This window comes from Corvus hawaiiensis, chromosome 2 (genome assembly GCF_020740725.1).
Source record: "Corvus hawaiiensis isolate bCorHaw1 chromosome 2, bCorHaw1.pri.cur, whole genome shotgun sequence".
Classification (NCBI taxonomy): domain Eukaryota; kingdom Metazoa; phylum Chordata; class Aves; order Passeriformes; family Corvidae; genus Corvus; species Corvus hawaiiensis.
This window is the reverse complement of record NC_063214.1, coordinates 58,714,036-58,732,343: the sequence shown is the minus strand read 5'-3', so window position 1 is coordinate 58,732,343 and position 18,308 is coordinate 58,714,036. Positions and strand designations below refer to the sequence as shown.

General features: G+C 39.6%; 1 protein-coding gene across 10 annotated transcripts in view; it reads left to right on the top strand.

Moving 5' to 3' along the window:
- Window positions 1-18,308, top strand: part of FNDC3A (fibronectin type III domain containing 3A) — a 112,634-nt gene that overhangs the window by 71,004 nt on the left and 23,322 nt on the right. For all 10 annotated transcript variants that reach the window (XM_048295262.1, XM_048295260.1, XM_048295263.1 and 7 more), the window contains 8 exons: window positions 1,619-1,677; window positions 7,323-7,480; window positions 8,647-8,706; window positions 12,721-12,859; window positions 13,310-13,363; window positions 14,004-14,128; window positions 17,260-17,434; window positions 18,038-18,124. In XM_048295262.1, coding sequence (XP_048151219.1) covers window positions 1,619-1,677; window positions 7,323-7,480; window positions 8,647-8,706; window positions 12,721-12,859; window positions 13,310-13,363; window positions 14,004-14,128; window positions 17,260-17,434; window positions 18,038-18,124 — 857 coding nt within the window. The remainder of the gene's footprint in view (window positions 1-1,618; window positions 1,678-7,322; window positions 7,481-8,646; window positions 8,707-12,720; window positions 12,860-13,309; window positions 13,364-14,003; window positions 14,129-17,259; window positions 17,435-18,037; window positions 18,125-18,308) is intronic.

Genomic DNA, 18,308 nt, shown 5'->3' with positions numbered 1-18,308 from the left:
ACTTGATAAAGAATATTTTGTAAAAGAGATACTGCCATTATATAAAACTGGCCTATCCCTACCCACTCATTGTTGAAAAGCCCTTGTAGAAAAAGGCTGGTCCTCACGTTAGTCCCTGTGAGTTCATGTGTTCTAAGACACTACTGTAGGGGGTGTGCTTATTAATAATATCTTTATTTCACTGGAAAGCTTGTGATCTCATAGATGGACTGAACTCACTCAGTAATACAGTCATTGTCAAATCTGATGATGTGTCACTATGCAAATTTGAGGTCTCTGGCATAGACCCTCAGATTCTGAACATATCATAGACTTGTCATCAGCTAAGAGCAGTGTTTTCAGAATAAGGAACTGTAACTGGTGATGCTAAGGGAAATAAACCATTGTTTTTCTCAATTCTCTGAAGTTTGCTTTGAGATAATAATTTTGTGCTAATAGATTGCTGTAAACCAAAAAAATTGTGAAGAAAGTACATCTAATCAAAACCAGGAAATCTCAACCTATGAGAGCTGTTTAAAAATTTTTGTAGATGATGCCCTGTGAAAGGGTCACATTTGAGATACAGCCAAAAGTCAGAAGCTGGAAACTATGGCTCCAAACTTGAATACTTGTCATTGTAGTTCCAGAGTGGCATCTTGTCTTGGCTTCAGTTTACTTTCTGTTGGTTGGTGTTTATCTGTGAGCTAACTTTAACAAGGCACAAGTGATAAAATGTACTGTTGTTTACACATTACAAAAGTTATGGTGATGTTTCCTTAGAAGTATTTTATATGAAAAATGGGAAAGTCCACTTTTCAAAATTATTTCAGGAGACATTGGGGAAAATTATGTACTGAGACTTTGACTTGTCAAACAGAAGTCAGTGACTTAGAGTTGTCATACAAGTCAGAAAAGCATTGGATTTGTTTCAACAGCATAAACCATCTTAGAAACAAAGTTGTAAATAGATTTGATTTGGTTTTTCTTAAGAATTTTGTTAGGCTTTGTTTTTCTTTTATGTTTCTTTTAAGGCAGGTTAAATGAATTAAAAATGCCTGGCCACAGATTCAAAACTGAGTAGCCTGTTCACTCACACTATTGAGGTAATAAAATTTAAATTTTGTGTGAGAAAAGCAGGTAAAGCGCTTTCTGTAAAATCTAAATCCTTTATAAAGCTCAGCTATACCTTCAGCTGACACAAAACACTGTAGATTGTTTCCCTTGCAATTGAGGGAGGCCAGTAGTGTTACCAGTAGGCTTACAGCTGATGTGCAGTAACACATTTAAACTACTGTAACTTGACTGCATCTACATCCAAAGAGAAATCTGTGGAAAATATCCAGGATCTTAAGTTCTTCAGAGCAGCAGTTGGTTTAAAGTTATACATTAATAAATGATAACCAGGCTTTCTGTATTCCATAAAGCATAGAAGGGCTTTAGAAATAGTTTTATATTAGCAACTTCTTCAGAAGCTTTTTTGCGTTTATGTTGCCCTAGATGAATGCAAGTTAGCAAGATGTTCTACTTCATAAATGCTTTCTACTGTGTGCAATTGTTGAATTTTAAAAGCTATTTCACTGTAAAGTTACTGCACAATATTCATGGGTACTTTCTCTTTTGCTTTGATTTACTTTTTAAGAAAAGGATGAAGAAACAAAAGCACTGGAAGCACTGCTTTCTAATATAGCCAAGCCAGTGGTAAGTAACAAAAGCTTTCCATAAAATCAGAATATATCTGTTGCTATTTTACACAGTTACACCTCCTTTTCTCTCTCCCAAGTTTAAAGGGTCTTTAACTTTCCATACTAAAGCAAATTCACTTAACTTCCTGTCACTCTACTGTAAACAACTGAAGTAATTTTTAGTGTATTAACATTCATGAAATTAAAACTGTCTTAATACTTGCTGTGCAGAATTCTTCCTGGCTACTCTGTGAATCTCAGTATTAACAGAATTATTTAAAACACGTAGAGAGATATGTAACATTGCCAGTAGCATAATGCTGCTGCTTAATGGAATATGATGCTTAACATAATATTTTACTGCAGAATCTGTTCTCAATTTCCTGTAACTTTGTTTAGTCTTAACTGTTCAGGAAACAGTTTTACACACCACATATCTCTAGGCATGAGAGATACCTGACAGGGTTTTGGAAATATCACCAAAAATGAGGGTTTGTAAAACCTTATTTGCAAAGTAGAGAAAAAAAAAGACCTATTTCTCTTTAAGAGTTTTTTGCACTCCAGGGAAGAGAGACGTAAAATTCACCAAGGAAGGTGACTGTCAGCAGTGGACTTCTGAGCTACCTGCTTGAAAATCTACCAATTTCTTTTCTGTTTGTAAAGCTAATGCATATTTTTGTGTAGATACTCTTTAAAGCATTGTTGCCAAATTCAGGAGTTTCTTGCATTTTAGAGCAGGCCTGTCTTTTTCTTTCATCGTCTGGACCTTCCCTGGTCCCAACTTTTCTGTGAAGATTTCCACATCTTCTCCAAAAATCTTCACCACAATCCTGAGTCCACCATCTTGCCTGAGTAAAAACAGACTGTATTCCCCATTGTAGCATGGTCTGTACAACTGAAACTTCCAAACATGGAGGAGCTTGCCATGAGTTTGTCCAGTCAGTCAGCTACTTCCTCCATTCATCAGCTATGTATCTTCTTCCCTTCACTTGCAAGGTAACCTCACCCCAGTTTAGTGTCCTAGTCTTGATTCTTCTTTCATATGTTTCTTTACAGCCTGATGAGGAGAGGCCAAGAGAGCTGGGGCTGTTTAGCCTGGAGAAGTGAAGGCTCAGAGGGGATCTTATCAATGTATATAGATATCTGCAAGGCAAGTGCACAGAGGATGGAGCCAGGCTCTTTTCAGTGTGCCCAGCGTCAGAACCAGAGGCAATGGGCCTAAACTGAAACACAGGAGGTTCCCTCTGAACATCAGGAAACACTTTTTCACTGTGAGGATGACAGCTCTGGCACGACTTGCCCAGAGAGTTTGTGGATACTCCCTCTTTGGAGATACTGAAAAGCTGTCTGGACATAGTTCCAGGTAGATGGCTTTACATGGCCCTGCTTAAACACGAGAGTTGGACCAGATGACCTCCAGGGGTCCCCTCCAACTTCAACCATTCTGTGATTCTGTGGTTCTCCAAGCGCTGAGCAGGGATTGTATAGAGGAAGTCCTAAACAGTTGGTGTCCTGCGGTGTCCAAGCATCAGAATGGGTTAACATGTCTTCAATGCCCCTGTGTCTTTGGTGGCTAAGCAGCATGGAGGTGGGAGCTGTCTGAAATTGGGGTCTTATCAATGGCTGCATTGCCAAGGGGAGTTCTGAACTCTCTCTGAATGAGACTGAGAAGAATGGATCAACAGGTGGGGTCCTGTGCTGTGTTGCTAATGACATAGGGAAAAACAATGTAGTGCCAGTGCTATCGTGTTTTGTTTCACTTCCTTCTGCCCTCAACATTGAACCATCCGTGCCTTTTAGGCAAGCGCACTATTTCCCCTCCCTGCCGTGTCCTTGCTTGAACATCATTGCATGGAGCTGTGTGCAACAAGCGATCTCTGCAGGCCTCAGAAGACATCACAGGCACAGGCAGTGGTAGTCTGCTACAGATACATAGTGTACACAAGGCAAAAAGCCAGACTTCAAGCGCTTGGAGAGGCTTATGCTTTAGGAAGGCAAGGGACTGTCAGGGCTGTGAGGGGGTGGAAGACTAGCTGATGTTGCAGCTTGGGGGAGTGTGGTGTGATGTGAAAGGAGTCTGTGTTACCTACTTGGGCCTTGCAGGATCACAGGCAACCCTCCCACAGTTTCATCAAGGAAATGTTTTCCTTACTTTCCCACAAGTGAACCAGGACACTGTTCTGTCCTTCAGGAACCTTCTCTTTGTGGTTCTTATCAGAAATATACCTGCAGGTTTTGAATTAATGTTTTGGTTGAAGGAATTACTATGAGGACTGTGGTTTCTGATGGATCATCAGTATTCTGTTCTCTCGGTGAACAGTGCTGGCACAGGCAGTGCTGGCTGTAGTGGTGGCCGTACAATCAGATGATCATACAGGGTGCTGTACTGTGCAGTGTCCATTGCACCATATTCTGCTCCAGAAAGCCTGGAGGAATGCTGAAGGCTGTGACCTGTCCTGGGCTGTCCCATGTCTCAATGCTTGGGTTCAGGGCATGCACATCTAAATCAGGTGGTGGTCTCCATCATGTTCTTTCATTCAAAAATACCTTTCAGTTCTATGCAGTATGGGATGCATCAATTTTGCTGCCTCCAAACTCCTGTTGGATTTTGATTTCCTTGAACTTTTCCCCATATGAATCCCTCATCCTTTCACACAAGGCAGTGTTAAGTCAAGTTGATAACGTGATACTGACACCAGATGACCCTTCTACTTAGGGAGGTCTTGAACTATTTATACCCAGATGTAAACTGGAGTGGTTCTGCAGATTGCACCTCACTGTTTGAGCAAAGTCTTCGCCAACTGTCATGTATGTTAACCAAATAAAGCAAGCAGAAGAGAAGACCTGAAAAGGCAAAACCAAAATGAAGAATGATGCAGAAGGCTGAGTATTTAATAAGAAGAGGCAGTAAGAGCTGAGAATTTGAGGGTTGGTTATGTAGCATGTAAATCCCTTTGGAGAACATGATACTTTCTGGTTCTGTGTATGTTTGCGGACTTCTGGCATGTGATGCACCTTACTCACAGTTAAGTATCTTGGGTTACTGTGAATGCAATCCAGATTGCACATGCTAAAACTGCTCTTTTGTTTGACCCAAATGTCATGTGTAACATACTTAATGAGGAGATTCACTTTGGCAAGCTGGATTGCTAATGAAGACATGCTCACCTCTTGTTTCCACAGTGCTAGAGCCTGACCCAAGTATTATACTCTGCTTTGCAGAAGTACATGGTGCTCAGATTTGCAATCAGAATCAGCTGCTTGCATAAGCATACAAAGTAATAAGTAATGCCAAGTTTTTTGAAAAAGCCACTCCCAAGTGTCTCAGAGCACATAATAGTAGTGGATTCTTCTGATCTTAAATCTTGGTTCTTCAAAAATACTTTTTTCTTTCCTTTTGTCACAGAGGTTTTTTTGAAAATATCCTGTGTATGAAGGAAATGTAATCTGTCAGGTGTCATTAGCAAAGTGTTAGATGGGGTGTTCTGTGCAGTTCTGGGCAAAGCACTAAAGAAAATCAGTAGGAGATAAGGAGAACAGTGGGAATGATCAGATTTGATAGGTGAGAGGAAACTCAAATGCTAACAGTCTTCAAATGCGTAAGAACCAACTGCAAAAGGAAGGGAAAATCTAATGTTCAACTCCATGATGGCTAGGACTAGTAGGCACAGCTGGTAGTAAGAGAGACACTGCCGGGACACTAGGGAAAAAAATTCAACTGTTAAAGCACCTAAACCTAGGAACAGATCATCTTAAAATGCATCTACTAGTCCTGAAGTACAGTAGATGCTTGAGGAACCTACATTTCTTTCCCTCAGGATGTCCTGCCGCTTGCTGCAGTTCAGGAGGATGGGGTAAAGATTGTCCAGGAGGGAACTTTGATCAGATGCTTCCCACAACTCCAAAGACTAACAGAAATGCTAGAATTTTACTTGGTGGTGGTTATAGATAGTGTTAGTCTAGTTTGTGATTGCATCAAGATAGTAGTGGGTTTTTTCTTACCAGATTTTAAAGATAAAGTTCAGTGTGTAGTCCTACCAGCATTTGATCCCTTTTAGGATATGATGTACAGTCCTGTTAGTGCATAACAGTTTGGTGACATTGTTTCCAAGACATTGAAGCTCACATAGTGTGATTTTTCTTCCTGTTTGCTGTCAGTAAGTCATGTCTTCTCTACTTCATTCTTGAAGCTGACCTATTCAGTTTTTTAGTTCAGTAGATTATAGCAATTTGAGAGCACCAGTTGTGAAGATAGCTTTTTGATTCTGATACTCAAGTAATAGATTTTCAAAAGCAATTATTCCCAAAATAGACATATATTATGGTCATATTGTAAAACTAGTCATTTCATATAATGAAACGTGTTTTGAGTTCTCTTATAAAAGATTGGAAACAGTAGGTGGGTGCAACATAAAAACCACGATAGCAGATGTGCAATACTTAAGAACAGCCACAAATTTCTAGGCATTCTTCTATAACAGATCCTTAAAATGTGTAATCACCTGCATGCACCTGTGCACTCACCTACAAAAACATGAGCATCCTCAGCCCCTTGCAGCACCCACTCTTTTGGGAGTGTGGGCGCCCCTAGTCACGCATCTCCTTTGGAAGACGTGGCTGCTTCAGTAGCTTTGTGTGTAACTGCATTATTCCCTAGAATCTGTTGTTCCCTACAATCTGCTAATCCAAAGGCCATTGAGAAAACTCTCCACCAGGTCACATGCACTCACCTGAGCTGTGAGTCCGTGCCTGCTGCACCCCAAACTGCTGTTGCACCAGCTAGGGTGCAGCTACTCACAGCGTCCATCAGGCCTGGATGGAGGCAGCAGTGGTTGGCAGGGCAATTTCTCACACTGCCAGGCCAGGTTTTGATCATTGCTCTGTTCTACTCCAGCATCTCTTACCCCTCAACCCCATTACAAATTTTCCTGCTACCTCTACGCTTTGAAGCTGATGACCTCTGTGTTTCAGGAGTCTCCTTGTGATTCTCCATTTCCATTTAACCCACCCAAGGGTTACTGCCTTTAGTATGATTAGTCTGCTGGGGCCAGCACTAGTTGGATAGCTGGAGATGTTGCATTCACACACAATGGTTATACTCTTATTTCTGTCACACCAACTGTTCGTATCCAGGCTTTCTGCAATGACTGGGGTGTGCAGGCAAACACCACCACAGAAATTCTTCAGGATATTGTCTCCATGTGTATGTACATGGACCTTGTGAGCATGCCTTCATCTCTATATATTTCATAAGAAACAGGAAGGTATTAAAAAGTCATAGTCCCTGTGGCTTCAGAGAAAAAGGTGCCAGAAGCATGATTTAATGAAGTGCCCGATGTCCCAGGATGTGCTTTGCCATCTCCTGTGCCTTGCCTAAGCTCTGGTCCATGTTTCAGTAGCCCACTGGGTGGCGTTTGATACCGACAGCTGTCTCTGCCCTCAGCCCCCAGCCTGGCATTGCATTTCTCTCATGGCATTCCTTGCATTTCCAGCCTGATTTCATCTGTAAAAACTAGTTAGTAGCTAGTGTATCAGTATAAATACTCTGATTTGGTAGTGGTATATGACTTTCTTTTCTCTTCTTGATCCTTTGTGGCAAAGTAACATTTATATACGATAGCATTTAAATGGTGGAGATCTCAAAACTTTGTGTTTCTACAGGTATCGGATATTCAGGCAAGAACAGCACTGCTGATGTGGTCCCCTCCATGCAGTGATCCCGGAGAAGACACAGACAAGAATGACATACCAGAGGTTTATACTTACGAAGTGATGATTTCAAGTACTGGAAAAGATGGAAAGTACAGAACTGTGTACATGTAGGTGTTGGCTATTTTTATTTAATCACTGCTGCACTGAAATATGTGGCTTAAAACCTCATTAAAAATCTGCTTGTTGTCCAGGAAGTTAAACAATTAGCAGTTTTGGGTAACTTCTATTTTGAAATTAGCTACCTTTTTTCAGTAGAATTTGTTTCATTTTATTACTGAAGTCTCTGCCATCAACCGGATGTTCTTACATGTTGGAGGCATATTTTAGTACCACTTTTGCTGTGTTTCAACCAGCTCCACTAGACACCATGGATTCTCAAATAGTGAGACATGCAAGTACTGAGAAAAATTAATTTTATTTATTATTTTTTATGTCAGCACATACTCCTGCTCCCACTAAGGCTATCCCTCCCTTCCCTAAAATTGCTCTTTGTAAGAGACAGTCTTATTATATGAAAAAAAAAAGGAAATTCACACAGAACACAACTCATAGCAGTAGCAAAGCAAACAAAACTCTGCAATTGTTTCATTCCTAACACAATGGTTTTCAGTCAGTTTTTTGCGATTTGGAGAGATATGACAGTAAAATTTAGAGTTAAGGGTATAGAGCTCTCTAATAGCTATAAACCTTTGTATATAGCTAGTTTATCTTAGTTACCTTCCATGAATTTCATGTAATTACAAGTTGAGTATCCCTATCCAAGAAACTAGAGGAAGAGAAATGACCTTTGCTAAGATAAGCTGATGTCAGCAAGCGCAGACTAATAGGTGTTATTTTGGTGCCTTTTCTGTTTCCTAGGCTCTAACAAGTAGGTATATGCAGTCAGGTACAGTTTTAGATAATTGTTTTTGCAAGACTGGACTGAGCTTCTGTGGGCTCCAATACTTAAATGGTTTTTTTTGAGTAATAGCATACATGGATTCACATGCAGCTTGTCCTACTAAGTAAAGAAGAAAATAATTGCTACTTTTTAGAAAGCACCAAACAAAAAAGTGCCCCAAAACCACCAGGGCAAAAGAACAGGAATAACACAAGAAGCCTCTAAAATTCAAAGGTAAATGCATTTACGTGTTGCTATATTTAGCAAAAGACAAACTGTTAGCAAATATATTTCATAGAAGGTGTATTGACTGAGTTAGATGATACATGTCTTTTTTTATAAATGTATGGAATTCTGAAGTAGACTTTAACACAAACTTGTATCTCTTTCCAGTGGAGAAGAAAATAAAGTCACTGTAAATGATCTCAGGCCAGCAACTGATTACCATGCAAAGTGAGTATCTCACTTTCTCTTCATTAAATTCAGTGGAAATGTTCTAAAAGTTTCATTGTGTATTTGTCTAAGTCTTCAGAGATGGTCTTTACCACTTCTCACCCTCTTTAGAGTCACAAATCAACGTTTTTGGCGTAGCTGTCCACTCAGTCCATTTTGGACAACATAAGATTGGTGCATCTCCATCCTACATCCATGCTCTTTCCTTTATGCCAGCACAGTGGCCTTTTTCTGTCCTTGGAGCCAGGCACAGATGCTACTTTTCAATTTTCCACAAGCAGCACTGTAAAGTACCTTGCCCTGGAAGATGCTCCCTGCCTGGCCACCCGAAGGTCACATTATACTGCTTTTGCTTTGCTCCAGTAGATCAGTGACCCTGACCTCATATGCACAACAAAGTATGCCCCCAGCTCAGTGTAGTTCTACCCTTCTAGCAGAATTGACTACTTCAGTAGGTCAGAAGAAATAGCATAGGGTTGGGAAGATGGGGTTAGGTGTTGTTCTTCCCTCTTTTTTTTAAATATTGGAGGGTCATCTGGAGCTGAATTTGGCAAGGGATGCAAAGAGTAAGGGCTTCTAAAGCTTTGTCACCCAGAAACAAAGGTCAGAGAAAGCGTATCCTCCCGAACAAACACAACTGGCAAACTGGTAGCTATGGATGAAGAGGAGGCTGAGGTACTCGACAACCTTTTTGCCTCAGTCTTCACTGGCAGCCTCTCTTCTCACACCTCTCCAGTGGATGGACAGCAGGATGGGGACTGGGGGAAGAAAGTCCCTCCCACAGTAAGAGAAGAACAGGTTTGAGGAACCTGTAGGTAAGTGTATGGGACCTGTATGTAAGTGTATGGGACCTGATGAGATGCATCCCAGAGTCCTGAGGGACTTTGGTAATGTAGTTGCCAAACTACTCTCCATCATATTTGAAAAGTCATGGCAACCAGGTGAAGTCCTGTGTGGCTGGAAAAAGGAAAACACTGCACCTATTTTTTTAAAGGGTAGGAAGGAAGACTGTGGGAACTACCAACCTGTCAGCCTCACTTCTGTGCCTGGGAAGATCATGGAACAGATCCTTCTAAAAGCCATGCTAAGGCACATGAAGGACAGGGAGGTGATTTGGGGCAGCCAGCACAGCTTCACCAAGGACAAGTCCTGCCTGAAGAACCAAGTGGCCTATGATCAACTGACTTGTATCAGTGGACAAGGGGACTGCAGATGTTACCTATCTGGACTTCTGTAAGACCTTTGAGATAGTCCCCCGCAGTATCCTTCTTGGAAAATGAGGAATTGGTTGGATGGTCACATTCACAGAACAGTGATCAATGGCTCAATGTCCAGATGGAGATCAGTGACAAGTTGTGTCCTGCAGGGGCCTGTGTTGGACCGATACTGTCAAATGTCTTCAGCAGTGACATAGACAGTGGATCGAGTGAGCTTCCAGCAGAAAACACCAAGCAGCTTGCAGTGTCAACCACCAAGTGGTGCAGTTGACACACCTGAAGATCGGATGCCATCCAGAGAGGCCTGGACAAGCTTGAGCAGTGAGACCATGGAAATCTCGTAAGGTTCAACAAGGCCAAGTGCAAGGTGCTGCCCTTGGGTCAGGGCAACCCCGGTATCAACACAAGCTGCAGGATGAAGGGATTGAGAGCAGCCCTGCCAAGAAAAGTGTGGTGGTTGTGGTGGATGGAGAGCTGGGCATAACCTGGCAATGTGCACTTGCAGCCCAAAATGCCAACTGTGTTCTGGGCAGCATCAAAAGCAGTGTGGCCAGCAGGGTGAGGGGGAGGTGGTTCTGCCCTTCTGCTCCACTCTGGTGAGACCCCACCTGGAGTGCTGCGTCCAGCTCTGGGGTCCCCATCATGAGAAGAACGGTGACCTTTTAGAGTGGCTCTAGAGGAGGGCCACAAAAGTTGTTCAGCCTGCAGAAGACTCAGTACTTAAAGGGGGCTTATAAGAAAGATGGAGACATACTTTTTAGTAGGGCCTGTTGTGACAGGACAAGAGATAATGGTTTCTAACTAAAAGAGGGTAGATTTAGACTAGATATACGGAAGAGGGTGGTGAAACACTGGAACAGGTTGCCCAGAGAGATGGTGGATGCCCCATCCCTGGAAACCGTTCAAGGAGAGGTTGGGCAAGGCTCTAAGCAGCCTGATCTAGTTGAAGATGTCTCTGCTTCTTGCAGGAGAGTTTGGACAAGGTGACCTTTAAAGGTCTCTTCCAATCCAAACTGTTCTGTGATTCTTGGTTTAAAAAAAAAATTGTGTGAATACAGCAGTTTACAAATAAAAGACCATTGTGAAGGTAGAAATGAAGGCCTCCTTAGAAGAACTGCCTTTTCAGGAGATAATGGCATGTGGAGAGTACCTTCTTAGACATGACTGAATGTCCAGCATGTGAAGGATTTACCTCTCTTGACTGTGTGGAGAACCTGAAGATCCCTGTGTACTGACCAAGGGAAGCAATTTAGAGGCAGCTGGTAAGAAGCACAGGGAACAGAAGTGTGTCATAGTAGGGGTCTAAGTTAACAATGTTCTGCCTCCTTTCACATCAGGTTTAGGATAGGATTTGCCTTGTACAGTAGCCTTTTTGACATTTGCTCAAGTGGGAGAGCTAGGTTCTCAGTCCTTGGTGTGAAGGGGTCTACACCTCCCAGAGCTGTTTTCCAGAGTGTTGTCCTGGTTGCCAAACTGAAAGCAAAAGAGGGTTGGTCTGTTCTTATCACAGCCCTCATTTAATTTGAGCCTCTGTATTGCCTGGAGCACAAGGTCAGGAGAAGGATGAATGTTAAATTGGCTCAAAGCTCTTTCACGTGGAAGTATTTCCCTGTGATTTTGTTCCTATTTTAGTGGCATTTATATATTTTATCCAACAAGGTTGAAGTTGAAAATTCATGGAGTATAAGGGTCAGTGCCTAGAAATTTTTTTTCTGTTTAGTTCTCTTCTATCGGGCTACATTCAGATTTTTTCTTGCTTAATTCTGATTGTTGTAGGCAATACATGGGAATCAGTGGCTTGGCCATCCAAGCTCTTCCTAAACAGTATTCTGCCAGTATGAACACTGCAGAAAATCAACAAAGACTGGAACGACTCAACCACAAAGATAACTGACATATTACATATTTGCAACTGTATGTAGATTTCACAGACAACTTTGTGTTCTACTTTTGTCACTGTTGGAATGTCTCCTCGCTGTCTGTGAAATCTATAAAGCCAAATTTCCGGTGATTTGCTGTTGATGCATCAAAAATATATCAGGATTTTTGTATCTTCTTAAGCTGGCAACTCAGATCTTATATTGGTGATCAGAGGAAAGAGGTTTTTGGAGAGTTTTGGTTTTGAGGTTCTTTTCAAAGGAACAGATGAATCAGAAGAAAGTAATGTGCCATTGACCCAAAAAAGAGGCAAGGCATAGCTGCACAGCTTAGGGGGCAGAGGGAGGCCAGATGATAATCATGTATTTCCTTTTGGAGACAAGCTTTTTGAAAAACAAGCCATTTCTCTTTGAGACAGAAGCAGGGATTCACTCTTTTGAAGTATGTGGAGAGTTAATTCACAGCCTTACTATAGGAAAGGACAAGGTGAACACACTCAGCAGGACACTTAAAGGAGTGCAGAGGATACTCTGAAAATATATCAACAGCTTTGTTGTGCTCATCTGATGAAAGCCCTTGCAGAAGAATTATTCATAATATCAGTTAATATCTCTACAACAGATAATGAGCCTGCAAAATGCTACCATTATTTTCCAGCCAAAGTACAGCTAATAACAGACATATTTCAAATATAATTGTGAGACTAAAGTCGACTGATGGTAATGATGTACATCCGAAGTAAAGGACTCTTTTCTTTCCTTCTTATTGCTTCTATTGACCAAGATATTTCCCCCAGTTATTTATTTATAACAGTGATATTTTACTAATGAATCAGCAAGGCAGTAACTTAATTCCAAATGCTCGGTTTTCATTGGAAAACAGATTTTGAAGCAAAATGTTATTGACTCTTCCACTTTAGAGTCCAAGTGGAATGCAACTGTGTAAAGGGGAGCCCATCTGAAGCAGAGAGTTTTACCACAGCGAGTTGTGAACCTGATACTCCAAATCTTCCCAGGATAACTAATCGGACCAAAAATTCTCTTACTCTTCAGTGGAAGGTAAGAATTGCTTCACAGCCTTTAAAATAAATATTTTAAACTATTCAGAATTGTTGTGGATTTACCAATAAAATATCAGTTCATTGAAAATGACAATTTTTGTCAAACCTCATTTCAGTCACAGTTCCCTGACTGGAAATAGATTTACTGTGTTAAATATGGGCTTGAGTAAAAAGAGAAGGATTCACAGAAAAGCAAGGAGTCTTTTAAGATAAAGTTACTGAGTTCAGTCCCCAGTGCCTTTCAAGATCCAAGTTAGGAAAAAAAAACATAAACATGAAACAAGCATTCATTGAATGGAGACTGAACTGGGACTGTCTTGGCAAGTGAAACAATCATATAATGGGAGCCTCATTTGCCTTCCACTGTTCTTGTCATGGTTTGGCCCATACATGCATTTTTTAAGTGGTCTTAAGTTAGAGTTCTAATTTTCTTGTTTTCCTGTTACAGGCATCTTGTGATAATGGTTCCAAAATCCACAGTTACCTTTTAGAATGGGATGAAGTAAGCAAGTTATTCTTCTATTTTTAGTCTTGTAGTTTTTTCAAGTAGTTGTATGTGTCTGTGCATGTCAAGTTGTGTGAAAATTAAGACTTCTGTTTAGAGGCGTGTGACAAATATGTAATTCCTGAAGCAATTATTAAAATACAGTTACTGCTCAATTTTTTTTCTCAGGGGATATAAGATAAAAGATAAAAGATAAGATAAAAAAAATCTTCTTAATTGCGTGGTTCTGCCACTCTTAATAGTGGCTTTTTCACTTGTAGTCTAGTACTGTGTTCGAGAGCTGACACAGAAGGATCATTTTTCTATAACAGTCTTTCTTTTTTAGTAAGTGGATGGATCAGCTATGGCTCTGCAAACATTTGCAGTCTCTACCTGGACGGCTATCCTGAAATGGCAGAGCTGCAAAATCTTCATAGCCTTTATTCTTTCAGCCCTAAGGAACTGGGAAATGAAAGGAAGGAAAAAAGCCTCTAATTTAATACAAATACAAAGTTTCATATGCTACTGCCTCACTATATGGAGATTCTTGAGTTATATTTCATTTCAAAAAATTATTTTACTTCATGCTTGTGTGTACTTTAATTGATGCATGCATATGTAATTAGGTGAATAATATGATTAACTTATTCCTTTTTAGGGAAAAGGAAATGGAGAGTTTTGCCAGTGTTATTATGGTCAACAGAAGCAGTATAGGATCACTAAACTATCACCAGCAATGGGGTACACCTTTAGGCTAGCAGCCAAAAATGACATGGGAATGAGGTAAATACTATTACATACATAAATATGGAATGAATATGCATGCATGTGTGTGTTTCTTTAGGAAAAACATACGGTGGCATTTAAAGAAAAATGTCTTTTGTCCAAATGGTCCGAAATGGAATATAGAATATATATTTCAGTTAGAAGGTACCTACAGTGATCTAGTCCAACTGCTTAGTTAACTCAGTGTGTGATTGGGTTATTCTTTTTGCCGATAGCCTGTGTGCCGGGGTACTGTCCCTTCATCTAAGGTGTCTGTTAGTCTCCTGTTACCCTTGGAAATAGACAGAATATGACATTACTGTATCAATGAATTCTTTTGAAGTTCTAAAGCTTACTATAAGTGCTAAAGATACGTGGTTAATGCTTTTAATTACTACTTTTCAGAAGTTATAGAGCACCAAACTTTGTTTTGAATTTTTGACTGAATGACATCTAACTTCAGTGGAGAATATAAGTAAGAACTTGGGGAAAAAAAATGTTTTCTCAAGTTATGCTTGCACTACTGGGTACCTTAGTTCTTGAATGTGCTTCTTGGTCATCAGGCAAAGCAGATGCACCTGGCTAACAATCACACCACCAGAGCTCATCTGCTCTAGAGCAGACTCCTGGTGTCCACACTGCCTAGTAGTACTTGGACACTGAGGTCCTGTGGGGCATAAAAATAGGGTTTCCCTCACAGTCAGCCTAAAATTGCTATTTTGTGTTTGTTTTTTAATTCAAATATTATGAACACTGTGCTGCAGCTCAGTAGAGTGGTGATCTTATAGCATGAAATAGAGGATGTGTGTTGTGTGTCCTTCAACTGGCAGAAGAAGGTGCAGCTGTGGAAGAAGAAACAACAGTGGCTGCTTGTGTTGAAGAGCAGTGTAAAGAGTAGGGAGCCAGACCCAGGGTCATAATTCATGCTGGGCAGAAGGAACTTTATGCAGACTATTAAGTATGTGAAAAATACAGCTGGCTCAGGAGATCTGAGGCATGTGTTGGGAGTCTTTGGAGAGTACTCAGGGAATGCATTGCATAAAGTGCCTGTTCCTTTGTTTTTCCTTAACCACCTGCTTTGTGCTACTGTCAGTGGACACTATAGTGGACTAGAATGACTTTTGGTGTGTTCCAATAGTCTTTATTACATTACTGCCTTCTGGATGATGTTCCTGGAATTAATTATTCTCTTGAGCTGCTCCTGGACTTTGTCTTGATGAGATTTAGTTGGAACTGTTAAAAGTAAAGACAGGGAGGGAGCTGGCAGTTAAGCAGGGTCCAGTGCTTGGGCTCTCTTCCTGTTCCCTTTTTACATCTGAGTATAAATGTACCCTCTAGGAATAGCTACACATATTACAGATTCCTCCAGCGTAAGCTTTGAAGACACTAATCAGTTAAGTACCCTTCTTAAACTAATCACACTGAATAGATTTTTAAATCAATATTTCATAGCCTTGTGAAGATGTGCTTTATTGTCTTCATGGTATTATTTAATTAAGAAGTCTCTTGAAATAGTATTTATTAGTGTAGAGTGCCTGTTTATCCCTTATGAAGAACGTTGAGAACATTAGGCATCCGGAGACAGAATTTTGTCTAAATAATTTTACCAAAAAGAACAGATATTTTATCTCTGAGTTACTCATTTTTAAATTTAATTCTAACCTACATGAAACAGTGGTTAAAGAAAACTGGAAAAATAAAATTTATTTTCAAAAATAGATAGTATTGTACTTCTGAGGGAATTGTTTAATAGTCATTCAAATATGGCTATGGCTGGAACTCTTTTAGTTTATTTCAGTGTATTTTGGAGTGGTTCAATCAAGTTTAGAGATTAAATATTTTTATGTGGGGTTTTTTACCTTATATCGACTTTTAAGGTGACTCCTTTAATAGTTTGTTTTGAATACAGCTAGACATACTACTTGTATCTAGCCTCTGTTCATGCTTTCTCCATGCTACCTATAAAATGCTGATCTTTTTTTAGTAAATATATTGTAGATATCACATAATGTCCATTCCAGTAATTTTCCTGCTTGTGACTTCTGTCAGGAAAAAAATTACTATTCTCACAAATTTAAGAGTTCTCTCTTGTTTTGTACTTTTTCCCATCTTGCTTCACATCTCTGTCCTCACAGACAGTATGTCTGTTTCTGTGCTATCAGCACTCTTGATAACATGTTGTCTGTAAGATTTTTTCCTTTAAATGCCAAAAACACCTCAGTGCAGACCAAAATTTATAACATATGCATCACTATAATACAGGTTGAGTAAGAGAGAAAGTGAAATTATCTTTTTATTGAGATTTTTAAGGCAAGTCGGGTTCAAAATTACATCTTTGTCATTAGTTTCATATAGTTAAAAAAACTAGACTAGCTTTAGGCTTGTAAGTGATTCTTCAGATTTGATGTAGAAGCAGCAAAGCCAGCTGAGATCAGGTGGGGCTTTTTAGTCTAGCTGCATGTGTGTCAGACCATCTGTGCAAGCATAGTACCTGTTTACTGACTTTTACATTGTTTCACAGTAGGCCTTTTTATGTAGTTTATTTGTATTTTCACCACAGTGTGTATCTAATCTAAATCAGATAAGGATAACAGTTTTGTTAGGAGATTCACTGGAATACACTCTACTTCTTTTTCTGCAATAAGACTTTCATTTTATCAGCTCTTAAAGTAGCTCACCATTGAATTAGACTATTACTCTATTATTTTCTCAATCACTAGAGAAAATGTACTTCAAAGTAAGCTGGGAACACATAAGCGAAGTTTGTTTTGAGGTCTTGCTAAATGTTTTTATGCCTTCATGTGTTCACTTTGAAAAGGAAGGACACTGTGTTATTAGTATATTATTGCATTTAGAGCTTTAGTGTTTTAGAATACTGAGTTAATATGAAAAAGCAAAACGTTTTGGTTAGCAAAACATTGTAATTATATCATACAAAGGAGTCTTTCAATTATGAACATGTTAACCTTGTTCAGATGTTTTGTTACTGACAGACTCATGGGCAAGTTAAGTTGTTTGCTTGTAACAGCTTGCAATTTCCCATTGTGCATATGTCCAAGAAACTGTCATAGCCGTGTTTAGTAAGAATTTTGGTTTTTAGATATTAATTATTGTGTCTAGTTAGTTTACATACTGTCTGTTTTAAACAGTGATTTTAGTGAAGAAGTCCTGTATCATACCTCAGGCACTGCCCCAACCACACCAGCAAGTCCTTTGCTGATTAATGCTGGAGTTACTTGGTTATCCCTTCAGTGGACAAAACCCTCAGGAACACCATCAGATGAAGGAATCTCATATATATTAGAGATGGAGGATGAGAACTCAGTAAGTTTAGAATACTTATTCTCAGTATGTTTGATACATTATTGTTTTAAGTGTAGCAATGATTATTTTTGCTAGAATATTCTACAAGGAACTGTCTTTTCTGAAAATAAGCTAATGACTTGTCATTGCTGTGACCAGTCCACCTAGATTTCTTCTTTTAATTGTGTTTAGTGTTGTTAAGCCCCATTCCTGCAAAGACTTTTAAATGGCTTATAACTTTGTGAACTTCTGTGTGAAAGCTAAGCTTTATAAGAGCTGGATCAAAGCAATTGCATCATGAAGTGTGGTCCCTCTAGATGTTCAGATTTCAGACTAACATTTGTTTTAAAATCAGTACTGCTCTATCACTGAAAGTGTTAGGTAAAATTTCCAGTGACACTGTATATGTCTTTCTTACTGTTCTTCTCTCCTGATTGGAAAACGGTTAATGAATTCACACCTCTTCATAAAAAATTTTTGTGTTTACACAATGAAGGTGCACTTATTACTTTGTCAGAGAAGCATAACAATTACAGTTTGAAATAGTAATTTATTTGTATGAAATATGTTAGATCCTCTGGTCTGCAAAGATAATGTTTCAAATAATCCTATTTAATTCTGCAGGGATATGGTTTCAAGCCAAAATATGATGGTGACGATCTTACCTACACGGTGAAGAATTTGAGGCGTAGTACAAAATATAAATTTAGGGTAAGATTTTTTTTATATGTTTGGGTACCAGACTAGCTTGAGATTGACTCAGAAGTGGGGAGAGCCTTTTTTTAAGGAAGACTGAATTTGATGCCAGTTTCTTAAAATTTCAATTTCTTAAAACTGTTGGCTGAATACCTGCGTTATTGTTTCTGCAGAAGGATTAAGAACCTCTGCAAGCGCG